Source organism: Phalacrocorax carbo, chromosome 10, assembly GCF_963921805.1.
Source record: "Phalacrocorax carbo chromosome 10, bPhaCar2.1, whole genome shotgun sequence".
In the NCBI taxonomy this organism is placed as follows: domain Eukaryota; kingdom Metazoa; phylum Chordata; class Aves; order Suliformes; family Phalacrocoracidae; genus Phalacrocorax; species Phalacrocorax carbo.
In genome coordinates, this window is record NC_087522.1 from 10,999,093 (window position 1) to 11,026,705 (window position 27,613).

General features: G+C 39.5%; 1 protein-coding gene and 1 long non-coding RNA gene across 5 annotated transcripts in view; one reads left to right on the top strand and one right to left on the bottom strand.

The window, feature by feature from the left end:
- The window catches only part of MYH11 (myosin heavy chain 11), a 62,344-nt gene that overhangs the window by 12,966 nt on the left and 21,765 nt on the right, over positions 1-27,613 (top strand). For 3 of the 4 annotated variants that reach the window (XM_064461845.1, XM_064461843.1, XM_064461842.1), the window contains exons 4-13: positions 7,237-7,264; positions 15,055-15,157; positions 16,862-16,882; positions 19,297-19,389; positions 20,310-20,373; positions 22,501-22,599; positions 23,614-23,757; positions 26,450-26,545; positions 26,894-27,012; positions 27,181-27,333. In XM_064461845.1, coding sequence (XP_064317915.1) covers positions 7,237-7,264; positions 15,055-15,157; positions 16,862-16,882; positions 19,297-19,389; positions 20,310-20,373; positions 22,501-22,599; positions 23,614-23,757; positions 26,450-26,545; positions 26,894-27,012; positions 27,181-27,333 — 920 coding nt within the window. The remainder of the gene's footprint in view (positions 1-7,236; positions 7,265-15,054; positions 15,158-16,861; positions 16,883-19,296; positions 19,390-20,309; positions 20,374-22,500; positions 22,600-23,613; positions 23,758-26,449; positions 26,546-26,893; positions 27,013-27,180; positions 27,334-27,613) is intronic. The other variant, XM_064461844.1, reaches the window with a different exon arrangement.
- Positions 608-13,187, bottom strand: LOC135315197 (uncharacterized). Its single transcript, XR_010374639.1, has 5 exons — positions 13,079-13,187; positions 7,364-7,400; positions 6,629-6,734; positions 4,281-4,508; positions 608-1,076 (listed from the first exon to the last, which is right to left on the bottom strand). It is a non-coding gene; the product is annotated as an uncharacterized LOC135315197 (long non-coding RNA).

Consider the following 27,613-nt stretch of genomic DNA (forward strand, 5'->3'; position numbering starts at 1 on the left):
CCCAATGATTGCAGTACTCCTGTACTTGTCCTACTTGAAATATGAACCTGATAGGTTTACTAGAAGTTACAAGTAGTCAGTTAAGCATATCACAGTCAGTTGCTGTTTTCTAAACCAAGACTTGGACTAGACAAAGCCTTTCCCCACAGTGAAAAAAGATCGTCTTACATGTGATAGGCTTCCAGGCAGTCTAAATTGCCTGATCCCAGGCAGACATCTACTGACTGCAAATACTAATCAAATCCTTATCATTTTGGTACAAGCACTATATATACAGACAAACACACCAATGGTGACTGATATCAAAGGCACCAAAACAGGTCTTTCCCCCCAAAAAATATCTTGAATGCTCATATGTACTAATTGTAATACTAACAAAATAATCTAAATAACAAAATCCTTAAAACCTCTGAAGATTATTTACTTATTTAAGTTGATTCCCTAATTATAACTTATGCTCCTAACTTTAGAATCCTACCTTTTCAGATATACACATGTTCAAAATATAGTTAAACTCTAAACCCAGAGCACTAAGTATTTACTTTACAATATCAACCTTTTTTCTTCCTATGACTTACATGACATTTCTTTTCTAGAGCTATTTCAGTTCCTTTATTTGAGTGCAATCCAGAAGGCAGAGCTACAGTACAGCAGGGAAAAAGGATCAATAAAGCAACAATAAAAGGCATCCTGAAAACAGACCTTCCTCCTTATTGTACCAGCAAAGTTATTCATGAAGACAGGCATATAAAATGTGTTTAGGACTGAGGGAACAGGTGCTTTTGGAATAACACAATTCAGTAAATATAATTTTTGATGTAATCACAGTTATACTTGGCATAAGCTTATCCCACTAAGCCACAGTCACATATCTGTCTTCCAGATCATCTCTTGAGCTCTGCATCCAGCACTGTCCAGGCCTCTGAGCAGGCCCTGAAATCAGAGCAGTCTTCTTTCCTCAGATCCCTTATTTAAGCAGCAAGCCTTGCAGGGGAGCTGTGCAAGAAGCTTCTGGCTCCTGCAGGTCATTAGCAGTGTTCTCCTCATTCAGCTGTGCAGAATACTGCTGCTTGTCCCTAAAAATGGGATGGGGAAAACAACTAGGAAAAGGCTACAAGCTCTCTGCAGGAAAGAGAAAAAGCCGCAATACTACAGCCTATGCTGAAACAGGAGAACTGTTTTGGCCTGACAGGACATGAGTTTTCTGCTTAACATGAAACTAGTATCAGCCTTGTCTCCTGTCCTTCCTAACATGCTCTCCCTAACAGTGGTAAAACCACTGGAGCTGGCTTGCCCTTTGCTGTGGTCATTAACTGCACCTAGAACAGCCTGGGTTCAGCTGTGACTCCCAGGCTGGGTGCTGGGAGGAGGAGGCAGCAAACATTCACGCTCCTTTCCATTCACTTTTTTGGTTCTCATAATAATTTTCTGGCCCCACCAACTCTTGGGGATGCTTTATGGCTCATTATTCATGTGCCCCCTTTGCAAGGAATTCTCGAGAGCAGTGAGGAGGGGGAGAGCAAGTAGAAAGAAAAGAGAAGGGAATAGATCATCAGTTGAACCTTTAAGAGAATGCTGTTCCACTGCCTCCCATCCTAACCACGCACAGCTGGCACAGCAGCCAGGGAGTGGTCCCATAGGAGCTTGCATCACAAGCCCAGGACACCCACGCTTTACTTGCTTATTTACTTGCACATGCCATTTTGGAGGCTCTCCATCTCTGAAGAGGGCTCCAGCTGGTTTTAAAGCTGGCCTTTTGTTTGTAAAAACGTACTCATGTTTTGTGCATAAAACTAAACCAAACCTCAAAATAACTCCAGTTATTCAGCCAAATTGTATTCACATGAGTAGAGTGGTGAAAGTGGGTGTCAACATGAGTGTGTGCGTGTGCACGCAACATGTATAGACACAGAGACTTTCATAGTTTTTCATAAGCATATTTGCAAATGGAATATAAACAAAAATTCTTACTTATAAACATGGATCAGGGCACTGACTGTTTTCCTTGTGAAATGTCAGTATTGCTCCTTATCTGGGAAACTTGCATAGTTTCTTCTTGGCAAAGTAAAATATATCTTAGATTCATGAGACTGAAGAATTACATTCTGGTACTTCATGACCAGGGCCACTTGGCCAAGAGCAATCAGCTTGTTCAGATGTCTCAGGGAACCCGTATCCTTCAGTGAATTACATATCAGTGTCTGCAGATCACTGGTTCTATTGCAGGCTCATCATCTGGGAATCGCAGCCCTTCACATTCTCGCCCTCTCCTCTGTTGGCACGAACATCCAGCAAAACTCATGAGCTGTGCACACTGCACTCCTCCTCCACTTTAGAGAGTTACTTGCTTAATGTATTCATTAGGGATGATGTTTAAGTCCCATCAAACTTGGTAATAACACTTAGCTACGGTTAACAGAAATCAGATAATTGGACTTTCTTCTAATTATGCAGAAAAGCTGACAGGACACAGGAATTAACTGAGGTGTTGGCTGGGCAGAGATAAAATTTCCACTTGTTTTAAGTGGTTCTGAGTATCTAAAACCCTTTTACAAATCAGTCATGCTGTCTCATGCTCAAACTGGGATGCTTCTTGAATCTACTGATTAACACGTCACTAACGCAGTATGATTAGTGACCAGGCACAAGTCACTGATGCTCATTATCAGTCAGAACAAGAATTAACTTTATCCACTTTAGTCTTCTTTAATCTAAAAGGCTAAGAGAATATAATATTCCACAAGAGCATTTTGTGCATGTACCTGTCCCCAGGAACTGCCACACTGAACTGGGCCCCACTCACTGTCATTACAGATAAGCTGGCTGACTACTACTAGTACTACTACTACTAGAGACTGCGATCCTAAAAAATCACCCTATGCTTCTGTGCCCACCTGTCTCTCCTGTGTTTCGGATGAAGTAACTCCCCAGTGGCACAGCTGCCACATGAAGGCCTCAGCCCCCTCATGCCAACTCTTGCACTGCCAGCACCAGCCTTCATGCAGTCATGGAATAGAACTGCTCCAGGTGAAACCCACCCCTTGCTTATTGCTGAATTAGTGCTGCATGAATGCTGGGTGCAGCAGCAAGGAGAGGGCAGTGCAGGCCAGGGAAGAGGAGCTGGAGGTGGGTGTATGACTTCTACTTGCCACACTGCCAGCTTCCAGGGATGATGGAGCTGAGACATTGGTCCAGTAAGGATGAGTAATTATGCTGCCTTCTGCCATCTTCCCTGCTCACAGCAAATAAGTGATAAACAATACAAATGTGAAAAGTCAGGTTATTTAGCAGTAGTAATAGATATAAGTTCCCATGTGAATGATTAGGTTTTTATTAAGTTCTCTGGCAATAAATCATCATGGAGAAGATATATTACAGCTTTCTGCAGGTTCAAGAAGGTTATCTATTTTCTGCAAAGCCATTTTTATGCAAGCTCAAGTTAAAGATGGAAAAACAAACAACCTGGTTGTTACTGGGAGGTATGGGAGGGAAACATGGTTCCCAAGATCTTAGAAAAGGAGGCTGCTGTGAAAAGCCGTCTGTTTACTGTGTCCTTAGCAGGACTGTACAGAAATGTCCCCTTTAGGCAGTGTAGTTATTAACAAATGTAAAGAAGCAGTAAGCGAGTGTTGGAACATGGTTTCAGTCTGTTTTTTTCCTTTTATGGTAAAGCTGCCAACTTGCTGCTTCATTGTGATAAACCAGCTGATTTTGTTTGTGATTAAGCAGAGCTAGCTGGTCTATCAAGAACTGAGGGGCATATGAGTCTTACAAGCAATCTGGAGGTGTTTGGTGAAAAAACAAAGCAGATTACAGGGAAAAAAAGAAGTCAACTGCACATTAGGAAAGCTGGTGGGTTTTAGAATGTAAATGTAGATTTCTATGCTATTAAAACCTGAGGAGAAAATTTTGAAATGTCCAAAACATCTAATATAGACATACAGGGGGTGGATGATAGTCTCCAGGTAATGCCAGATTTTTTAAAAAGTCATTAATCAAAAATATCTCAGTAGCTAGACGACATATTTTGTTACTTTTTAGGCCCCAGTAATTATTTTTAAGGAGTTTTATTTATGCAAGTCATTCTCTTCAGATAGATCTACACACATAAAGTGGCAGGGTCCCAAAACAGGGCACAGTCATTTCTATATAGAATAAAATATTCCAGAACTGAATAGGAGCAATCGAACAGGAGAGCCTTTGAAAGTAAATGAGACCAGTGTCTGCAGTTCAAGGCATAACAGAATAGGATCAGATTTCCTGATACATTTCATCCTTACCTTTGCAATTTGTTAGAATTGCTGAAGGAAAGGGAGTAACATCTGGAATTCTCCCTCCATGAATGTGCACAGGACAGCATGAGGTTTCACAGGACAGGCGGCACAGCTCAGCAATTCAGGGCTGAAAGCTTTGAGACTTCATATGGCCACCAAACACAAGGGAAGTTAGAAAGAGATAAGTCCAGTGACCAAGAGAGAAGCTTGCAAGAATGCCATGGGGTTATTCACCTACAGAGAACAGGCAAATCACATCGGTTCAATCCTGGAAGCCTTTCAGGCTACAAGAGAAAGATGAAATCAAACAAATAATTTTGATTTTCCCTCCAAGAACTCCCAACCACCCTCAAGCAAGTTGCTGTCAGTCAGAGTCCCAAAGTGCTGTTTCACTAGAATGCATCCTTGGAGAGCCAGCAACCACCCAGCAGTCCCTGCTTTCAGTTTGACTCCTTCCAGGACCAAAGACCCACGATTCCCTTTGTTCCCCTTTCACTCCCATTTCAGCAGGATTTGTTCCCTGCACCTGCATGAAGGGCTGGGCTGATCAAGTCCAAAGAAATTCAGTTAACTCAGGCTTGGCTTGCACAGCCTTTTCTTTATCCCAGAGGGCACTTGGTGCAACTTCTGACTTCCTAATCCTTCTTCTGCTCTTATATTTCAGCAAAGCTGCCCATACACATGCACTCATGCAAACCCCTGTGGTGGGCCAGTTTATAGGATACCTTCAGGAGGGGTTTTTCACTTAGTAGAGAGCAAAAGAAGGGCACCAACAGGAGCAGAGTAGTGAGAAAATCCTTGGCTTGGAGGAGACCAAATTTATCTAATGTTCCCTGAGCTCAGAAATTCCACTGGCAACTCTGAATCAAGGAGTCACTTTTATTTTCTTTATGGTATTTATGGGTTTGTGATGTAATATCATTATATGCCCATGGTTTCTATTTACACAACAGTGTATTTTTAGCAAAAATTCTACCATGTTCTCACTTTTTAACTTAAAAGAAAGCCTAGCTCATATCCTCCAGTAAAAAATAAACATGGCTTACAGGTCCTCTCCTCTCAAATGTTTATGTGGAAGAGTCCCACTGAGATGATTACAGACAAATATCTCCAATAGAAATGTAATGAGTCATTTTGCACCAATTTACCAAATAAAGCAGAGAAGTGGCACCATTTGCCATGTGAGTGATCAATAAAGCAGTTAATGTTATAGCTACTGAAGAACTGGGAGCAAAACAGTTATTTGATATCAATCCAAGCCACAGCAGAATCTTCTACTTCTTTTCCTAGACTGGCTGTTGTCCAAGCAACAATTACTACTTGCAAGCTTAATAGGTTGAATTTTTATCTCCATTACCTTTACACAGTACAGAAAGCTTGTTTATCTCACGGAATTTAGTACATACAGCGTCAGTGATAGGGGCAAGCATTCAGATAGGTATCCCTGCAAGCCCCCCACCCCGCACTGAATAGAAGGAGGAAGGATTTCATGTCTTAACCTCTGACTAGAGGCTCCACTGGGCTAATGCTAGCTCTGCGTCTGATAAATAATGCCAAACCATACAAAAACACTTGCTTCTGCCTTAATTATCTGTCTGAAGCCTCAGATTTGTAAACTATGCATTCTTTTCAAAAATGTATTTGATGTGCCTGGGAATTTATTTTTCTAAGTCAGAAGATTTTTCTACAGTCTGTATGAGGCAGTCTGTGACAGCCTCACTCAAAGAAGGGCCAACTCCAATGCCAGGGCAGGTTGCTCAAAGCCTTGTTCAAGTCTGCTTCCAAACTGCTCCAAGGTGGAGATACCACACCTCTCTGGGCAATCTGTCCCAATGTTTGACCATTCCCACAGGGAAAAAAATTGGTCTACTTCAGAACTGATTGCAGCAAACATGCTAGTCATGCATCTTTACACAGACGGCAAATTGTAAAGCCTACCATCACCACAGACTTTTCTGGAAGTCTTGCTTCAATGGAGCTTTACAAAATAGTTTAGCATTGGGGAGTACATTATGAAACCTCAGTGGGTGTTCATCATCCATCACAGCCTAGAGATCTTAACCTGAGATCAGCCTTTTGGTAGAAAATTCTGTGTAAAAGTTCTGAAGGTAAAGAGGAACTCTGACTCCAAAAGAATAAACAGGGAGGAACGTTGCAAGATCTGGTTATGGAGCTAGGATGTAATCCTAAACCTTGCAGCAGCATTACAGTGTACTGGACTCTGCTGTGCAGAAACCTCTTATATGCCTCACACAGCAGAAATAGAGATTTTTGTCCACCTTTTTATAAAGTCTGATCCACAATGTGTTTCATGCTCCTGTTCATAGTAAAAAGCATGGAGAATTCTTATGTACTTGTCAACATGCTCTTGTAAAATTCATGAAGTATCTTGTTTTATCTTATTCTTTGGAGGATATTTCAGAGCAACTACTTGTCTCTTGATAAAAGTTGTCTCTCAGTCTGAAATGAAATAGAAAGTACATTATTCAGGTATCTGAACTGCTCTGCTTTCAAAATTTGAAACTTTGCATGACCAGCTTAGGTCATTTTAGGTTTTGATGCCTTATCTGTCCAGACTTTGTCTCAACTGGGCTGCTAGCCATACTTCATAAGCGTAGTAAAAACTTGAGTCTCAGGTTTGAAATTTTCAATTATAATCTTCTTATAGAGAGCCTGATCTCTTTGCTGTCCTCATTACAGTTCATCTCTAATGGAATTTACAAAAAGTGTTTTTGAACTCTTAACCTTTTGTTCATTTTTTTGTGCAAAATATTTCCATTACAGATGCTTATTTAAATGGAAGGGCAAATTAAATAAGATGTGAACCCAGTACTTTTGACTAATCATGGATTGCCAGATTTTGGAGGTCCTGGATGTTCAATGTAAATCCTTATAAATGTAAGTGCTTCTGTCAGGACATAGCCATTTTCCCTAATTAATGGATTTTTTTCTTTCTTCACAGATCGAGAAGACCAGTCTATCCTGTGCACGTAAGTAAATTAATCTATTTCAGTATATCTCAATATTACAATGTCTTTCTTTATTAAAAATTGATTCAAATTCTGATGGAACTGACATATTCTCCTCACCTTCAGTAAGCTTGACCTCCAGTCCCAGTAGATTTACCTGTTGATAAAATAACAAGCAGGTATCAGTGCCGTAGGAAGTCTTCAATGCACAAAGTTAGTTCTTTAAATTGTCTTGCTGAATTCAGAGGTTACATAATAAGAGGTTACAGTGAACAACTGAGGAGTGCGGTTGTAAAAATGCAGAATGTAAAATTTTTACAAATGTAAAAATGTGTAGAGAGAACATGGGATTTTAAGAGGTTCCTAGAGGAAACTGAGAAATTGAGAAAAGTGAGGAACACAGAGCATCCTGGACATTTACTGAACTGCTTTTCATTTTTAGCTGTTGGTAACTCACCATAACTTCCTAATTTAGTTGCCATTGTAGAAAAGTGCAATCTTTTATGTCCATGCTGGGTTTTGGTGCTGTTTGCATGTACTGTAGCTAGAATGAGGAAGGCTTGATACCTCTCTGCTGGCAGTGGCCACCCCTGGAGCCTGTGCACGTGTTGGCCAAGAGGGCTCAGCCCCGCTGTGCAGGTTGGTCTTTACTGCAGCCTCTACGTAATAGGTTTAGGCAATAGTGAAATGCCAGCTAAGCCAGCCCTGTTTTGAACTCTGATTCTTCTATGGCCCAGCTTGCTGAAGGCCTCCTCCTTAAGTTTTGACCTGCCAGTGTTTGGATAGCACTAGCATGGGGGTTCAGCTGTTGTATCATGGGTTAGGCAGTGATTTTATTGCAATAAGGTTCATTGTGCACAACTTACTACACCACAAACTGAACTGGTGTTAGGTTATCTGTCAAAATGTGGCTACTGACTGAATATATATATATACTACAGCTTTTAAAAAGCACTGCTACTGATCACCAGCCATACAGTTACTTGTGAGTGCCACTGGAAAAAAATCATCACCTAAGAAAAAGTAAAAATTATATACTATACCTGGTACCATATGGGCTAGCAGAGCTCTGACCTCTGTTGTAACAAGATTTCATTACCTACAAATATATCAATCAAGAATTTCTCAAAAAATCATTAATACAAAAAAGAAATCTAAAATTTATGCAGTTATGACATTAAAATTGACCATCACTTTATTCCCAGGATGAAACATGTCATGGTAATGAAGAATAATTTATGATATGCATTTCCTCCTTCTTTTCCTGTACTTCAGTTTATTTTTCCATTAGTAAATCTTCAGATCTTCTCTTAACTTTGGAACATTAGAATTTTTAAGAAAGGGGCTTTCTTTTGCAAATCTATGCCTTTTTGTTACTGAAAATCCATTAAAGGATCCACTTCTGACAGGTACCATATACTTTTTAATATATAATTTTTATATATTTTATATATAAAAAAAATATGAAAATACTTTTTTTTTTCACCTGGCCAGCTAAGCTGGAAATGTAAGGTGTTTCACACCAGTAATATACAAAATAGATAGAACGAATTGTCCTTCCCATTTTGAAAACAGCCACAGTAAGTGATTCATTGAGACATTTAGAATAACTTCTGTACGTTGGATGGCCATCATGACCCATAGCTCAAAACAGTCCTCATGCCTGTCTTTTAAACTGAAAAGATTAGTCAACCTAAAACCAACACACACAACTTTAACCACTACTGGTTTATCATCCTGATGGCCTTATTTGGCTGTGCAGAAAGAAGAAAGTTCACTTAGCTTTCAGCTGGGCAACTGTCAAGCAGAAGCAATTTGTATTACTTTATAGAATTGTGGTGTAAAATTCTAAGAAATTATCTTTTTGCCTAAAATATATAACAATAACTTCATGGCATTGATCATCTTAGATGTCTTCTTTAAATACCTATAGACTCAAACTTTCCAAGGCCTAGTACCTAAATTGTAAAAAAATGTAGCTGTAAGGATGCACATACAAATAGTTGTGGATGCTGCCAAGAACTCACTTACGTTTAGTGATGTTGCAATGTAGAGTCTGCATTCTTCTACTTATTGCTACCCATCTCCCATTTTTTTGATATTTACTTTATGGGAATTCAGCAGGATAGCCAAAGTATCAGTGACAAAATGCAAGCAGAAATTGTGCACTTTATTTTTAAGTACTCCATGCTGTGTGTTTTGTACTACTACTGCGAAGTTATTCCATTCCTAGTAGAGCTCATCTGGAAGCCAAAGGCCTGGTGGGGTGCTGAGTACCTGGGAGTCGTCTGACATGCAGCTGGGGCATAGGCAGGGGCATAGATCTGAGAACTAGGAGTGTTCCCGTGTTTCTGAGTATAAATATACCCATTCTCAGGACTTGACTCTCAGCTCATTGAACCTACCCTCATGTGGTTAAGTATTGTTTTCATTCTCTTCCAATCCCTACCCTTTGTGTGATTAACTGGTATGTTTAAAATGCTCCATCTGTCTTTAATGCTCATGTGTTCTAATGCTTCCTCAGAATTCCTGTCTTTCCTAGATGTTATTATTTCCTCTACATTTTCTTAATAACTACATGCATACTGCCTTTGATCTACTCTCCTTTGTGCACACATCCTTTCTGCTGTTAGCTCTTTCCCATGGGCAGCATGACTGAACAGCCTCTCGTGTCATTCCCTGGCAGTTGTTCTCTGCCATTTTACAGTCAGCCTTAAAACCCCATCATCCCATTATGCACGTTTACAGGCTGCCTTTCTGGAACATAAGAAACTTTATACCATGGCTGTGCTTACTAATATATCTGTGGCTGCATTATTGTAACATGACATATATTATAAATATACAATCTAAATATACAATACTAAGGGTATGAAATCTTATTGGTTTAGGTGTCTGAAAATTAAGGCAGTTAGGACTTTTCGATCCTTGTGTTTTGGTCCCTGTACCGGTCTGGGCAGCCTCTGCCACTGCCCTAGCTATTGGGATTCCCTGAAATTTCTGCCTGCTCTTGGGCATCCCCCACTGCAATCTCTCTTCTTGACACTGACGTTTGCCATGCAATATTGCCATGCAATGTATTCGCTCTCGCAAAGACCGTGCTGGTCTATGTTGACCAGCACATTAGATATTGCTGAAGGAAAAATCCCAAGAAATCTGCCCAGTTACTCAGAGACCTGAGCAACCTTGCTGCATCAGCAACTAAGCGTGAATTGGACTAAGCAATGGCCAGTGAACAGGCTTGTGACGGTTGGACTTGATGATCCTAGAGGTCTTTTCCAGCCTTAATGATTCTGTGATTCTACTCATTCCAATGTAAGTAAAGGCATCAGCCCTCGAAGGGGAGCTCTGGTGTTTAAATTGTTAAATTTTTACAGATACAAGTGGATCCTACTGGAGTTTTGAAAAGGTTTTTTACTAAAAATTCCACAGATCATTATTTGCATAGCTAAGCACATGAATGTTTTAAAGAGCTCCCCTTAAACCTGTCTAATCTTGGGTTTATCATATTTTAGCCTCTTTCTGAAAAAGTAGATAGAATATTTTCTAGAAAGCAGATGTGGCTAAAAGGACTGCGCACAAGCTTCAGTTAAACAAGAAACCACCTTAAAAGAATGAGAAAAAAATCTAATCAAAATTCTGAACGTTGGGGGTAATGTGAAGTCTGTGAAAACAAATGCTTATTAAACATTTTATAATCAAATAGGTTCTTTGTTACCTTTTACTTTTTTTTTTTATACATGCATTTAGTTTGAATAGCTTCTATCAAAACATAAGGTAGCAGGGTGCTATTTCAACTTAATTTGATACAGTAACAGTCAACATACTGCGTGAGGCAGTGACCATCCTGCCCTTTTCCCCTTCCTCCCCCTCTCTTTTTGGGCAAACTCTCCAGAGGCTCACCCAGCCATGGGACCTCAGCTCGCTTTCTCCCCTGACACGTGTCAAGAAGCAGAGCCACCCAGAACATCCTCCAAACTGCAAAGCTCCATTAGTCAAAAGACTCCTCCACGAGAGAGCTAAACTCTTTTCTTTCCCAGCTCACTAAATCTCAAAGGCTGGAGCTGGCAAGCATTGCTGCCTGGCCCTTCTCCCACACAGATATCTTGTATAGCTCTAGACCCAGGGTGGAGCTTGGTGCTGAACCAGCTCAGGCTTTTTTTGGAATTTTTTTCTAAGTAAACTAGTAGGATCAGTGGGCTGGCTTCTGAGCCGGGTCTCTAGGAGGGTACAGTTGGTCTAGAACAAAGATTTTCATTATCTTTGCACATCTCATACTGCAGGATGAAGCCTACCAAGCCCTAATGTGATTTAGAGCACCTCATTGACTGCACAGAGGTTTCCTGCACTGCCAGCATAGCCACATTAAGAGATGTGTGAACAGTCAATTTTTGTGGTTCATTGCTTTCTCAAACAAATGCTGAAAATAAATTCTTCTGATAGTTTTAGATGTTTCCAGGAGTGGAATTAGGCTAAGTCTTATAATATTAATATAGAAAGCTTTCAAATTTTCAACATAATAATACACTTTCTAAACTGATTTTCCCAGTCAAAACCAAATGTACAAGAGTCCTAGCTACACCACAAACACCCCATAACAGTGAGGCCAACTTGCTAGTCTCACCTTTTCCTAATTTGGAAACTTATTCTAACTGGGATAATTTTCATTTAAAGTGAAGGTAATTGAGTCACAGAGGATTTAGTAGCTCATGTAGCACAAAACCTCTGTTATAGCTGAGTGCTATATATGTGAGCTTACACGCTTTAAATCCTGTACTGTGTTCCTAAAAAAATGCCTGGCAAGAAATGAGGGAAGAATACAGTTAAACTATGCCACACAATGTGACAGTGGTGTTTTTAACAGAGCAAGCCTGTAAGTGTAGTGGGCCCTTTTGCTCTGGGAAAGCCAAGGAGTTTCTTACGAGGAAAACATGTATGGGAAGTAGATTAAGTACTGCTGTTGGGGTGATCAGCAACAGGACCTGCTTTTGATCTGGTTTTTTTTTGTTGCCCATCTGAGCTGGGTGCAAAGAACAGCACTGGCTGTAAATATGCTGCCTCTCTGTATGGCAGGCAACAAGAATGATTTGAGATGTTTCACGTAAACAAATGATCAGTCTACTCCAAAAGATCACGATTAGGACAGTGATAACAGCATTTATATGGTGAACTCCCACTTTGGAACAAAGTTTAGGGCTAAAGATTGAGGAAAATGTACACTGAGAAGAGAGGAGCAGATGCCTCCTGGGAGGAACGCGATTGTGTATGGTCCATGCCAAAACTGATGAAAGATGCTTGCAAGAAAAGGACTCATCTTCAAAAATTCAATCACTGACCTCAAGAGAGCATGTAGATTCTAAAACAGGTGGGATTACTCATACCACCTCACAATGAAAGTTGTTTCTGCCACCCAAGAAATGATGGTGCTTCAAGGCAGATGCAGAGAAAAACACCAACATGACCAATTCTGTTGCAGTTCAATAGTTGTAAGAAGAATTTGATCCACCTGTGAAGCAAACTGAGAGATTCACATGCTCTCCGCCTGCTGAGTCTTTCCCCCTGTAAGCTTCTTTATGTTTAGAGGCATTGATCCTGGTCTAGCCATTCTTCCTCATTAGTTTTCAAACAGATGGTATTTATCACTGAGTTGAAATCTAGACCTTGTCATACAGCTCTGATGAAGGCTACTAATATTGTTTAATGGATACTTGTTTATCAGACCTGTCTATTGTCATGCACATTTTAAAGTTATTTGATGTGTTGAAGATTTAGATGTATTTATCAGCTATGGATATTATTCTTCATTAGTTATTGACTTCAGAGATTTTTTCCTACTTGTAGCTGTTGAGATCCTGTCTGGTTTCCGTTTCATGTTGAAGCATTTTCATTTCATGTTGAAGAACTTTTTCTCGTCCACTTCAAAAGGAAGTTACAGCCTCAAAGTCTATCTGCAGAAAATAGGAAAACCCTCAGCCTGTGCAGGAGCAAAGAGTTAAGGATGAAAGCACAGAACAAAATGTTAAGTAACTTAAGCATTGCAGTATGGTAGGATAATTACAAGTAAAATGATGCCATATATGGTAATACTCACAGGGATTCAGGGGAAAGCCAAATGATGGGCACAGTTGCCCTGGGAGAAAGGAAATGCAATTCATGTAGCGATGAACTACAAATAACCTTTAATAAAATGGAATAGTTCAAAGCTCAGGGTTTGTTTGAAGAAAGCTTGGGGTTTTTTATTTTTTTCCAAAGAAACAAAGTTGTAAGGTAGATTTATTTGAAAACTTAGTATGCATATGTCTTCAAATTGGTGTGCTTGGTTTGGAATTGTTCCCAGGACACTTAATTTTTATCAATAAAACATGGAAATGTTTTAGCACTGAAGCCCAGGCAGAGATGAATCCAATCTCTAAACTGTGCAAATTAACCCAGGTCTTGTGAAAAGGAACTTATTAATCTCAAGTATTTCTGGTTAAAATTCTAAAAGCCAGAAGAAACACTTCTCATTGTGTCATAACTCAGGCAGGAATTGTTTCTGGTTTCCTAAGGTTTACATCAATGTCATCCTGTCTTGAAAGTTCTGCCCAGCACTTACTAATATTTTTTACATCCATTTGTCACTGGTCCCTTGGTAGGGAAAATTAACTCCTATATTTCCTAATTAGGAAAAGAAGCAGAACTGCAATGGATGCAGCTGAATAGTTTCAGCTTCAAAAGGGTTGACAAATATCCATGGGATTTCTGAATGTATTGTTCTTTTATTTTTAAACCCATTTTAATTTAAATCCAAAGACAAAGAGGTCCAACTTACATTTAGACTGTTGCCCTACTCATAGCACTAGCTTGATACAGTTGAGAGAACCAGTTTATTATATCCACATCCACTTTAATGCCCTTTTTGATTGCTGAGACAGGACAGTAGAAGAACATTTTTGTCTCTATAATCATCAGAGCCAAAGGTATCTAGAAGACATGAGACACTGTAATTGACACTTAGAGAGGGAAAAGTAGGATAGAAATGTTCTGAGAAAAGACTGTGTAAATCTGGCCCTTGTACCTGTATTTTGAAAACCAGTATTTTACTTTAAGAGAGGGCTTAACAGTTGTAAAGAAACTTAACCCTGGAAGTTCTCTGGGAGATGGAAAGTTACCACTGCCTTCCTGCTTCACAAGGGACACTGCATGGAGCACAGCCAGATGCCAATTCTGCTGGTCAGACACGTCCCCACACAAGATGCCCATTACTGCCCAGTTAGCAGGGACACCTCAGGTAGTCCCAGCTCTGGTCCCACTGAATTCAAGGCGCATTTGAACATGGAGTTCAGCTGAGGCAGGATCATTCGCTTATTCTCCAGCACTGATACAAGCTGTTAGTCTACTTTAATGGCAGAGTTTCAGAAGAGAAAATTATTGTGTTACTGCTGATGTTTTTTCTTACTGCTGTACCACATCATAGTTAATGTTGTATTTTTTGGTCTTAAAATACAAGCAGACTCTCTGCCAGCTCCACTTCTCATAACTGTTCAGATGCTGCCAAAGCAAGATGAACTGCCGTTCAAAAATGCATCACGTTTTAGAATTGCCTTAAATGGTCCAACGTCCAGTCAAAATACTAATGGGACAGAGATATAGCTCTGATAATGCATTCTTTGCATGCTGAAGTCAGGTGGATTGGGAGAGATGGTGTTCTGGTGTAAATACTAGCTGAGCCGGACAGTTTCCAGTCCCGTTTTTATACACTGAATACATCACGTGGCAGAAGGAGTCCACTAGTTACCTACCTTCTCTTGTGTTATTTTCTTTCCCCTCAGAGGTGAATCTGGTGCTGGCAAGACAGAAAATACCAAAAAGGTCATTCAGTACCTGGCTGTTGTTGCTTCATCACATAAGGGCAAAAAGGACACCAGCATCACTGTAAGTGAGCTCTTCCGTATTCAACTCTTCTTCAAGTCTGTTAGGATTGTACTGAGCTGACTGTGCTAACAGCAAGTCAACATCTGTGCCTTGCCAAATAGGCGACATATTAAGAGTACACAATTACATCACAGCTCTATGTTTATGGAAAAAAACTTTTGTTTGACACCCACTTAGGCATCAAATCAGAACGTACTTTGCTAGAAAAGAAATATTCATAGCTTTCCATATGCATAGCACCTATTTATATCCTAGCATGAAGGCCTTGAAGTCTGCAAGGGCTCGGGTCCTTATTTTACCCTTGGCCCCTGGCAACTAAGAAGTTTGGGAAAGCCTTTAACTAACACATTGTCCAACTGCATCACAAAGATGTATACCAGCATTTAAACTTCTGAAGTTTCAATTGGCTTTGTTAGCAAGCATGTTTTCTTACTGACTAGGAAAGAGTCCCAGTATAAAACCTGCCTTTTCTTTTTACTCCCCTGTCAGAGAGAACAATTTTGAAATGCACAGTTTTTTAAAGTACTTCGTTCCTTCAAAATTTATAATAATCTTGCCTTGGTGACTAAAGATTGTTTTCTTGCTCTGAACCATAATACGAGCTTATACCTGCCCAGTTCCTGGAGATAATTGGTGTGGCTGAGGCTCTCCACTGCCTTTGCTGTTTTCAATGATAAAACTTGAGGTCCTATGTCACTTCCAGCCTTTTGAATGTTACTCAAAAACTTCTGAAAAAAACCACAGCAATTCACTTTTATGACAAAACAGGCTTAATTCAGGAAGACATTTCAGTGTGTCCCAAATGCAAGACTGAGACCAAAATAAGTGATTAGTAGGGTAGAGGGAAATGAAGTAAAAATCTCATGACCACACCTGTGCTGGGTCTTGCAGCTGCCCTTGTGACCCCGTGTGCCGGCAGACAGAGGACTCCAGAGCACAGCATGTGCAGCCTGGCCTCTTCAACCATAAATAATTGTTGTTTATGTACAGCAGATTCTGCTTTGAGGCAGGGGAGGGAGTACATGTCCCTTTGGGTAGTATTTTCTAGAAATATCTGATTACATTTAGTAGAAAGAGTTCAAGACTAAAGGCATAGTTTTGCATTGTTGAATGTTTATGCAAAAAATTATTTCTTTCTACTGAGTCCTGCTCAGGGACTGGGGGAAATGAACTAGTGATTTCAAGGCCATTCCTAATGGGCATGTAACTGCAGTTGCTGCTGACTCCTCTAAGGAATTACGTGATTCTCAGGATCACGCTGGCCCTGAGACAGACCTGAATGCAAATATCCACCAGTTGTTCTATAACATGTTGACAAATAGTAATTCAGTGACTGGGACTACTGACATTGATTTCAGTCATTAGAAAACAATGAATAGCAAAATGCCTCAGTCGCACCAGAGAAGAACTGGGGATTTATCATAAAATATCTGCCTTTGCCTGGTCCTGGGAGACTAACCTGGGTCTGGATCCAAATCTCATCCTTTTGCTTCAGGGTTTTTTTTTCCTTCAGTTAAAATTCTATATATATGTTAATGGTATTTGTACTCTTGGTATGTCTGCAATAGATTGTTTTTATTTGTATTCCTAGTTTATCTGCATGGAAACTGTGTATTGGTTATTTTAATACAGGAAAAACAATAAAAAAGTCTGTGTAATGGAAATGATACTGACACTTGTTTTATACCACATTATTCAATACAGCAAGGTCCATCTTTTTCTTACGTGAGTAACTTAGACTGTTTGATGTGTGTTTAAGGCACTGAGTGTAGATCTGCATGCTATTGTTGCACCTCGAAAATTTAAGAGAGATTTTGTTGAAATATGTTGTATGATATGATAAAAAGCAACAATAGCACCAAATGCTCTCACAAATCAACCCTAACTGTGTCAGGCTCCATGGTAAAGAATGAGGTCTGACACAGGCAGGGTCATCTTTCAAATATCACTCTCTTCTATACGTGTGTGTTCAAATTGCCATAGTTTGAATGAAATTTCCCACAATCCTGGAAAAGCCACTCAGCCTGAAATTCAGCAATGTGATTTCTGAATGGAAATACCCAAATGCTTTCTGTGCTTCAGGTTGAAATTTTTACGACTCTTGTGAAATAATTCCTAAACCTCACGGTGTTTGATTGATTTGTGTGGCTGCATGCTTTCTATTTGATATTGCTTTCAATTTTACATTTTCATGTAACTGTTGAGAATTGTTCACATCCACAAAGGTTAGCATGTTCTTAGCTTGCTGCTATGGTGTGTAACAGAGCAATTCTCACTGCAGCTTGTGTCTGCAGGTTGTTACAGCAGTTTCTTACAGGCCCTCATAGGCCCTCCCATACTGTGGTGTGCCGTACCAGCATACCAATGCTTTGGGAATATAGGCAGGTTTCCTGGCATATTCTTTCTGTTTCTGTGACAGGCAAATGGGATTTTTTTTTTAATGGGGTCTTTTTTCCCCCCATTCTGACTGCTGCCTCTCCGATTTTAGCTATGACAAAGGGCAATGTGTTGCCCCTGAGTTAATTTACTACTTCATTTGACAAGCTCTCTGCAAAAAAACCTAATGCATTGCTGGCATAGGCAACTCTGTGGAGTCTAGTGGACTTACAGCCACATACAATGCTGTTAATTTGGAGCCACAGTTTTATATCCCAAGTTTATGGCATAGTTCAGTTCTCACTAGAAGCAAGTGGTAGCTGTCTCAGTTTAGCAGACAAGGCTCAGTTTTAGCTATCACCCTCTGATTTCAGCAACACCTTGTGCTTGTAGTCGAGTTTCAAGGTCTACTGAATATAACTGGAAAGAGTTGCTCAGTACAAAGAAGCTTCAGGGAGTTTTAGGAATTCATTACTTACTCAAAGACTCATGTGTTATCTTGTTTGGAAATCTTTCTTCCCTCTTCCTTCAATGCTTAGGTAGTTAGTTTGGGGGATTTTTGGTGGGGTTTTTCTTTCCTTATTTGCAAAATGCAGTCTTGATACATGCCTTAGCTCTCAAAAGATCTATGCTCTCAGGAAGGTGCTCGTTCTCCCATCTCATGACCATGCAGATAAGTTTAGCCATTTGTTAACAGCCTTTTGCTTTTTAATTATATTTTTGAGGCAGCTCTCGTCATTGCCACATAAGTTACAAGACATTCAGGAATGGCATTTAGAAAAAGGTTACCAATTTTGCCCAGTAATTGGGAAGCACTTTCATTTTCCAAATTATTTCCCCTAGATTCAACCTATATATTGCCTTATTTTCTAATTAAAATTATTTAAATGATATCATACTATCTATCAAGGACGTTTTCCTTTTCAGGGTGAGCTATTTGAAATAATGCATGTTACTGCAGAGTAGTACTCAAAGAGTAGGATGACAAGAATCAAATGTGAAAGTGAGTGACCTCACAGGACAGAGCTGAAAAGTTAAAAAAAGCTGTGTTCATAAGCAAAGGAGTTTTTTCAACTTCATTGATTTGTTTAGAAATAGGAATATAAAGTGCATGCTTGTTTCATTGCATGATTTGTTTCATTAGCAATTACCAATCACAGTTAACAATATAATACAAAGTTTGTGTGTTTGCATGAGAACTCATTATCCTAGTTTGAAATAAATCAATGCATTTCCATATTTAACCTAAATAGCCTTGCATGGATCATTATTAATAGACTTGATGAAATCTGCTTTGTAGCTTTGTGCTGCATTACATTAAAATGATTCTCGGCAAGTTATTCTAATTACATCATCATTTGCTAGCAAATGATCTCAATAAACTAACTTGAAAAAGACATGCTAGAGGTTCCTTTAAGAATATCCCTTCTAAAGATTATATGAAACTGGAAAAAAAAAATTTTACATTGAATGACCCTTTTTTTTAAAGAAAGGCCAGTCATGATTTTAAACAGATTAATCGACTTTGATCTGCCGCAGGCAACAGGGCTGGAACGGGGTCATGTATACAGGACAGCAGTCAACTGCACATATATATAAACACAAAGATTAACAGAGAATGAAAACAAATCCACATGAAGTGCAGTATTCAGAAGAAAAAAAGAGGCTTAAATTATCTTTCACATATTTCTCCAGTGTACATGTGTTGGTTTTAATTAAGTAATTATGAAGTTTAGGGTTAACTGCATCTGAATGAATTCTAGGGTGAGCTGGAAAAACAGCTTCTACAGGCAAACCCTATTCTTGAAGCTTTTGGAAACGCCAAAACTGTGAAGAATGACAACTCCTCCAGATTCGTAAGTAGGAAAAATCCAGTTGGGTCTGTCGGGGGGAGATGCAGCATCTTTTAAAACACGGCGTACAGACAGTGGCCCTCATCAGTGCTTCTCTCTAAAGAGCATCTTAAAACTAATCCCATAAAAACAGTTTAGCATTCCTCTCTGAAATAGGAATTTGGCCTTATAGAAAATGAAAAGTCAAGGTCAAACTTGACAGTACCATTGTCCTCTCACAATTTAGCAGTCTATGTGTGGTCTTCCAGAGTCAATTCCTGCTCCAGGACATAACCATCTTCAGAATATTTACCAAAAAAATCTGTACTTTCTTTTTCTTTGTACCACTGTTGAGCATATATCTCATAAGGTATGACTGTTACTTAGCAAGAGTGGTTAATATATTAAATTAAAAACTAAAAAATAAAAATAAAAAATAGTCATAAATGTTCAAGTTACAATTATGTGAGCTGAGCGCTGTCACTATTTGATGACACTTTTTTCTGGGAGTGATGGCAGATGCTTGTTTTCCCTGCAGACCTTCCTCTCCCACCTCTGCTCTCTCCCTGCAAAGTTCATCTATGCAGATGAACCTTAGTAGAGGGAGTTAAGCAGAATCAATAGTATTCCCTCATTGAACTTGTTGAAATCAAGGTAGAAAATAGATGTAGTCATATCCCCACCTTCCAAAGCCGGGTCCAGTAGGGATGACTTCTTTCCCTCAGTGCCTGAATGAAATGTGGGGGGAAATCCTGCAGAGGGAATATCAGAGAAGTTAACTTCCTTTCAGGCTTTTCCATGGGTTTTCCCAGCAGAAGGGAATCAAGCGTGTTATTCTTGAGAGGATAATGCACATGTCTTACTAAACAGACTAAATACTAATGTTGGAAAACCTGGCATAACCTGAAAGAACAGCCCAATCTAGATCTTCTTTTCATTCACAGGGCAAATTCATCCGCATCAACTTTGATGTGACAGGCTACATTGTCGGAGCAAACATAGAGACTTGTATCCTTTTCAGTAAGCTGCACTGGAAGCTAACTAGGGTGAGCAGAAGAAAGTAAGATAAACAAGCTCCATCGCATGTCTAAGAAAGGCAAATATTGCTGAGGCTGGTATAAACAAAGATGGAAGGAAGTGGCTCCATTTACACTGTTACCAGCTTCTCAGTTTTTCTTACTCTTATGTTTACATTTTCAGGTCTGTTTTCTCAGCCATAGGAAAGTGTGCTATTCCCCATATACACTTCAGAAAATGGAAACACCATACCTAAGGCAATGGCAGGGCACTTTAAAAGCAGAGTCCCAATAATACAATAATGGGAAAAGATTGTTTTGTGGTTAAGATTGCATGTGATCTTGAGAACTATGCAGTCATTTTGCTTTGTATCAGTGTGATCCTGCATGGATCACTCTGGTCCCCTGTGGTCTACATTTCCAGCTGCATAAAAAATTTTGAAACTTTACTGATTCTTACTGGTGCTGTGACAGGCACTTTGAAAAAATGCAGAATACTTTGTATTATCACTACAGTTTACCCAGGAACCTGGAGAGTGCATCTTGGTTTTCAAGTCCCGGTTTGGCACTTTGTCCCAGTCCTGACCACATATTGGGATGAAGTCCACGTGCTCGGTATGATCTCACCCTCAGCCCTGTGCACCCTGGCTTCTGTAAGGGAAGAGTCCTGAGCCTCGTAGACTGAATGGTCAAGCCTGTGGCTGCACGTCCCCTGCTGTTTAGTTATAGCAAAGGTCATATATGTTGTAGTGGGATAGGGGCATTCCAAGAAGAAGCACTGCGAATAACCTGTTAAGGGATGTGTCTCTATGATACCTAGTATGACAGCTTGCTAGTTCATGTCTGGATGATTGAAGGGTCATTTTAATAAAAGTAATATACCTTTCCCTTCCACCCCTCTCATGACTTTATATTAATAAAGACAAAAGAGACAGGAAAAGCCAAAGAACGTGGTGCAGTCAGAAGAGCTTTCTTAGAGTCCTTACAGTTCCTCTCCCTTTGTCAAACCAAGGGACAATTTATCCTGAAATTGGCTTGATCTCTGCATATTTTGTTAAACTGCCATTGTCAGAAATTACATGTTCTGGAAGCTCACTCAACTGAAGTGAAGCAGATATTTTGCCGGTGCTGATGCCCCATATAGCAAGAAGTGCTAGATAATTCCAGAGAACTTGTCTGCTCTGGATGCTATATATTGCCTTGCTGTTTCAAATGACACACCCAGAGCAGTGAGCTATATATCAATAATCTCGATGTATATTTTCAGGAGAAAATTACAGACATTTCAGAGAAATTCAGCTTAGCCTGACTTTGCTTGCCAAGTACTGTTGCCTTCCCTTCATTATGAGATAGCGTGTTTTAATAAGCAAATTAATATGTAGCTAGATTCCTCAGTGCTGCATTGCTCATCTGTGCATAGAGAAGGAGCTGCTTGCTCCAACAAATGAGAAAGAAAGATGCAGCTATAAAGAAGGGTGTTATCTCTTGGGTGTAGCATCAAACAACAAACAGTTTATCTCTCTGCTCTTACTTTGACAAGTGATCTTTAGAAAAACTCAGGTTAAAATTTTTGGTCTTAACTGAAGTTTTGCTGTAGCACTATAGCTTTTAAAGAGTGAATCACTGTCTGACTGACTGATGTTGAAACACACTATTGCCAAGTTCAGTTTTACTAGTTTATAGTCATGAAAATGGACTACAGATAAAGTTTGCTTTTATTGCTTTTATACTTACAATACTAGCCTCAAGAGCTTCTTTTCTAGCAGGCCCACCTTATGTTGAAAGAATCATAGTGGTACTTAATTTTAAAAGTGGTGTGAATTATATTGTGAATATTATTTTTATGATTCTGATTTTAGAAGCATTTATGTCTACTGTGGTGCTTATTACTATGACTACCAGCATTTACCATACAATAAGAAGTAGGAAATTATCTACTCATTGCAATGAGAATTATACCAATACCAGAGCTACTACCACAGAGTTAGACATATGTTCATGTTAGACAAGCTCGTGGCAAATATTTCAACAATGCTATTGATGGTTCTGAGGTCGATGGCACAATTAAGGACGGACTGAAATATGTTGTTGATTTTTTTTTTAACACACTAACAAACAGATTTGCTTGAAAAATCCCGTGCTATTCGTCAGGCTAAAGATGAGCGAACATTTCATATCTTTTACTATTTGATTGCTGGAGCTTCTGAACAAATGAGAAGTAAGTTACTTGCTAATGATTCTTAGATCTCATTCAACAGTCTGAGAAACAGCTTAATTTATCTTACCTTCTTTATTTGTATATCATTCGATCCTTTCTATAAATAAACAGCTCTTTAGCTATAGAAAATAATTCTCTCAAATGAATTATAAAAAAGCTTCAATTGATGTCCATCTCCTTGAGCCAGGTTGTTTGCAGTTTACAGGAGGTTTCAATTTACAGGAGATGTAAACCCATTCAGATCCCATCTTGAACGATATCAAGAAGATGAATAGGGAAAAGTTACTATTTTTTACACAAAAGAAATTTGGGTTCCCAAGAAAAATATTACCTTGTGGTTTTAAAATAAGATAATGTCTTTCCCACAGCATGTTATTACACTGTGAAACCCATAGCTTCTGAATGTTGAGAAGATGAAAAGTGTAAGTAGATTCAAAAAAAGGATTACACATAATATGTACTGGAACATTATGGTTCAAATTCAACATCTTTCCCTAAATCACTGGTTGCCAAAGAATGTATATAGCGATGGAAAACCCTGTATTTTCCCTGTTTTTTATGCTCCTTACCTAAGAATCTGTTGTTGGCCACAGGATAGGGCTGAAGAGTCTTTTGGTCTGGCCCACTATGGTTGTGGCCTGGTTCCATTCTTATTGTTACCCGATCTGAATCCCCACAGGGACAGGTGTAAACCTGCATAGGTTACACATGGCATTAAATGAGAGACTTTTGGGAAGAACGGCTCAGATTTGAGTCCATAGGGTGCAAAATTCCACTGTGGGGCAGAGACATTCCCCAATTACTAGCATAAACTGGAAACTTAACACAAGCTTACTAAATGGAAAGTAATTTTGAAAATATTTGTGCACCACAAAACCCTAAACTCCTCATACAAGCAGACTCTTCCTTTGGTGAAAACACTGGGTTTTTTATTGTTGCTCTTTGAGAGAACTCATGAACCAAGAGCATTAAGTTGATGCACTTAAGAAAGGCTTTTTTTCCTTTGCTTTTTAGATGATCTGCTGCTGGAAGGCTTCAACAATTATACCTTTTTATCTAATGGTCATGTGCCTATCCCTGCTCAACAAGATGATGAGATGTTCCAGGAGACCTTGGAAGCCATGACAATTATGGGCTTTACTGAGGAGGAGCAGACAGGTGAGAACTGTTAGCAAGATTGCATTCAAGGTATACATCTGCAGGTGACACTGTATAGAGATGTAAACGCACAAGGTTAATTCTGTCCAGAATAATCACTTTGAAAAATATGCATGTGACGTAAGAGTCTACATTCATATAGGAAAATTAAGATTATTTATATTTTGTGTCTATGTTTCCCTGGAGAAGTGTGATCTTGCGTAAACCACCAACCAGAGGATTCTAAATGTACCCATGTTATTTAACCTCTTTGCCTCTTATTTCCTCTGTGTAAAGCTATTACCAACTGTTACCTAGCTACTGTTTAAGAAGTGCACTGTGAATTACTGCCCCCAGATTTCCCTCCTTCTCAGGAGGTATTAGATTAATTAAACCATAGATGTCTCATGGAAAGAGAGTGAAGGTTCTCTGCTAAGGCAAAACTTCTCAAGCGCAGATTTGTTTCCACTTCACCTTATGAAAAATATGGGAACTCAGCCTGTGCAATCAGGAGAGACACAAGATCAAGGCAGGATCTAAACACAGGATCAAGATCACATAACACAAGCCACATGGTCAGAGCCAATAACAACAAGCAACAGAACTGGTGACAGTAGAGTGCCTGAAGACAACGTGAACCAGCAGCAGGAATCCAGGCAGAGGATAGCAGGGGCTGAGAATAGACTAGCAGTGAAGACACTGAAACTACTGCCAGACATCCATGACACAAAACACTACAGCCTCCTTGGAATCATTGCCACCTTGGTATTAAACAGGGCGATGCTTCAGGAAGCCTTGTGAGTATTAAGGTGACTGTTCTTGCCTTGCAAGGAGTTCTAATTATGATCCACTGCTTTTAGGGTGTTGTTAGAAAAGTCCTACTTAAAAAATTACTACAGTGGCCACCTTTACCCATTGCTGCAGTGGGTACTGGTGGGAGCAGCTGAAGCCAATTATGAAAACTCTTTGCAAACCATCTCCTTCAAAGGTTTAAATTGGCAGCACTTGCTGGAAACACAGTGAAAGAAACACTGAAGAATCACCACCTATATCGGAAAATAGAGTATATATCATAAAGAGAAATTACCTCTGTGAGGCACAGAACAAATGGCAGTACACAGAGCAGCTCTATACAGTGATTTAAACATGGATCAAATAAAATAATTGTTACAATATTTGGCTGTCCATCTGAATGAAGAAGAATTGCAAGGCTTTTTCTTCTAAGTCTTATAAATTCCAGAGACCTGCTTGTAGGAGGAACATGAGAAGCACTCTTTGAAATCCACAACATCAGTGTAGCTGTCAGTACTATAACACATGGTGTTTTGAAAGGTAATTTGTGTTTATGAAAGGGAAGATTTCTTACTAAAAGAACTCCATACATATCCAGAACAGACTACTGAATTCAAGCCAGCTCTAACAACAGTAATGACCATTTAAAGCCATTTTTTCAGAACTTTCCAACAACTAGCATGAAAAAGTTGGAAAATATTCTGATTTCATTTTGAAAGAAATGGAACAGGCTCAAATAGCTCATATTTGCATTCACTGAGAAAAGACAAATAAAAACAAAGAGCACTAACTAAACTATCTTGAAAATGTGGGCCTGCCAGAGACATCCATTTGCGTAGCTTTTACCTCTCTCTGTTCCCGGGAGCGTGTGCAGGGCGTCAGCTGGTGCATGGCAGCATGCATTGCCCACGGATGCAAATTGCCATGCCCCAAGTGACACCTCGTGGCAGAAACAACATCACCTCATCACTTGAGACGTGGAGCAGCTGTGGCAGCTGGGAGTAGAGCTCCATTACATCCCTCACCTGCACCAGTGACTGAGGGATGCTGAGAAAAAAGTCTCGCCTTGCAGGACAGCAGTGCAAATCCCAGCCTTGGTAAATTCAGATGATGTTACTGATGAAGGCTGGTTTGTTCTCCTGCCAGGGCATGTGTATTGGTGTTGACAGCAGCATTCTCCATTACAACAACAGGAGCCATTATATTACTGTCTGAACCCCTTTGATTTCAAGCTCTAAAATAGAAGCCCATTAGGACACTATTCTTCTCCTGTGGAAGTTTACCAAATAAACAAATAGAAGTACCTAGATTCATACAATCTTATCTGTAACATGCCAGTAGATTTTGCTAGCTGAAGTTAGGCAACATCACGTTTATATATATTTTAGTAATCAAACATTAAACAATAACCTTGCTGTACTTCGACACTAATCCCTCAAAGATTTGTACACATTTGATTTTAGTTGCACAACTAAATATCCACATGTTCATGCATAACTGGAGCTTCGTAAATGCCACACATTTTTGAAGTTGCTGGTAATACATAGATATTTTTTAAATTTTTAAAAGACAGAGATACAGATCGTCAAGTGTCTGAGCAGGGAAAATTCTACAGTCCACTGTGAGTGGAAGAGGAATTCCTGAGACTTGGGGGTCTGCCTAGGTAGCCAGCACAACTTAGCTTAGAGGTGCTGGTGTTCCCAGACTGCCCTGTTTACCCCACTGCAGAGATTGTTGAGATGCTGCTCAATCAGCTTTCAAACTCTTGCAGTTTATGGCACAGCCTTTTTAAGCAAACCTAGCTCTTTCCATAGAGGTACAGAAAACCACAAGCAATAGAATGAATCTTCATTACTGAAGAGAACAGAGCTTTCAAAATGTGTCTATTCTGTTCCTCATTTGTACTATCTGTTTCTTACAGCTATACTGAGGGTTGTTTCATCTGTCCTACAACTGGGTAATATTGTCTTCAAGAAGGAGAGAAACACTGATCAAGCTTCTATGCCAGATAATACTGGTATGATTTGCCACTTTAAAAAGAAAATCTAGTTAACATTAAGAAATTAATAAAATAGGAGCTGAGTAAGCATTATTTATCAGTATTTTTTATTTGTTATTAAATATATACTTCACAGGCTTTAAGAGATATACCATACTTAAAATAATCTCAATTATCATTACCTTTTCTACTAGTCTTGAATCCATAAATTGATGCTGCTTGGAACACAAATAATGCTTTCATGGCAAGTGGCATGTCTTGTATGTACAGTAGAAGAGCTTATAAGTAAGATAAATAACTTCACATACTTACTGACCTGTTAAGAGAAAATTCAACCTGAAATAAAATCTCACTCTTCTATTCTAGCTGCACAAAAAGTGTGTCACCTGATGGGGATTAACGTGACAGATTTCACAAGATCTATTCTAACCCCAAGAATCAAAGTAGGACGAGATGTTGTGCAGAAAGCTCAGACCAAAGAGCAGGTATCTACTTGCAGTCTGCCCAGCTCTCCTTAAACTATTCTCCTTTCTTCTGTTTTACTTACACCTCATCTAAAGGGAAATGTCAGCTTTCTGTCTGATTATCTCTACAGAAACCAGCAGCTAATTGGGTTTATTCTTTCACTTACAATTTTCTCTTCTTTTTTTCAGGCAGACTTCGCCATAGAGGCTTTGGCCAAGGCACAATTTGAACGTCTTTTCCGTTGGATTCTAGCTCGCGTAAACAAAGCTCTCGATAAAACAAAAAGACAAGGTGCTTCCTTCTTGGGGATCCTTGATATTGCTGGATTTGAGATTTTTGAGGTATGTACTGTGGAACACAAGCTGGCTAAACTCTTCATAATCATGCAGTGGTTTGGATATAAGATGACAAATATCTAAGTTCAGAGCCACAAAAACATTTTGGTTCTTTCAAGGTAGCTAGCAGCCCATGGCCAACACAACCCAGAGGCCTACTACACCTGGCTGCTTGCCTTTCCCTTGGGCAGGAAGGGCTTGGAGCTGGCAAAATGCTCCTGCTGGGCTTCTGCAGGGCTCAGTGTCTAGAGCCAGAGACTGCTTTTTATGGTTTATTGAACAGGTC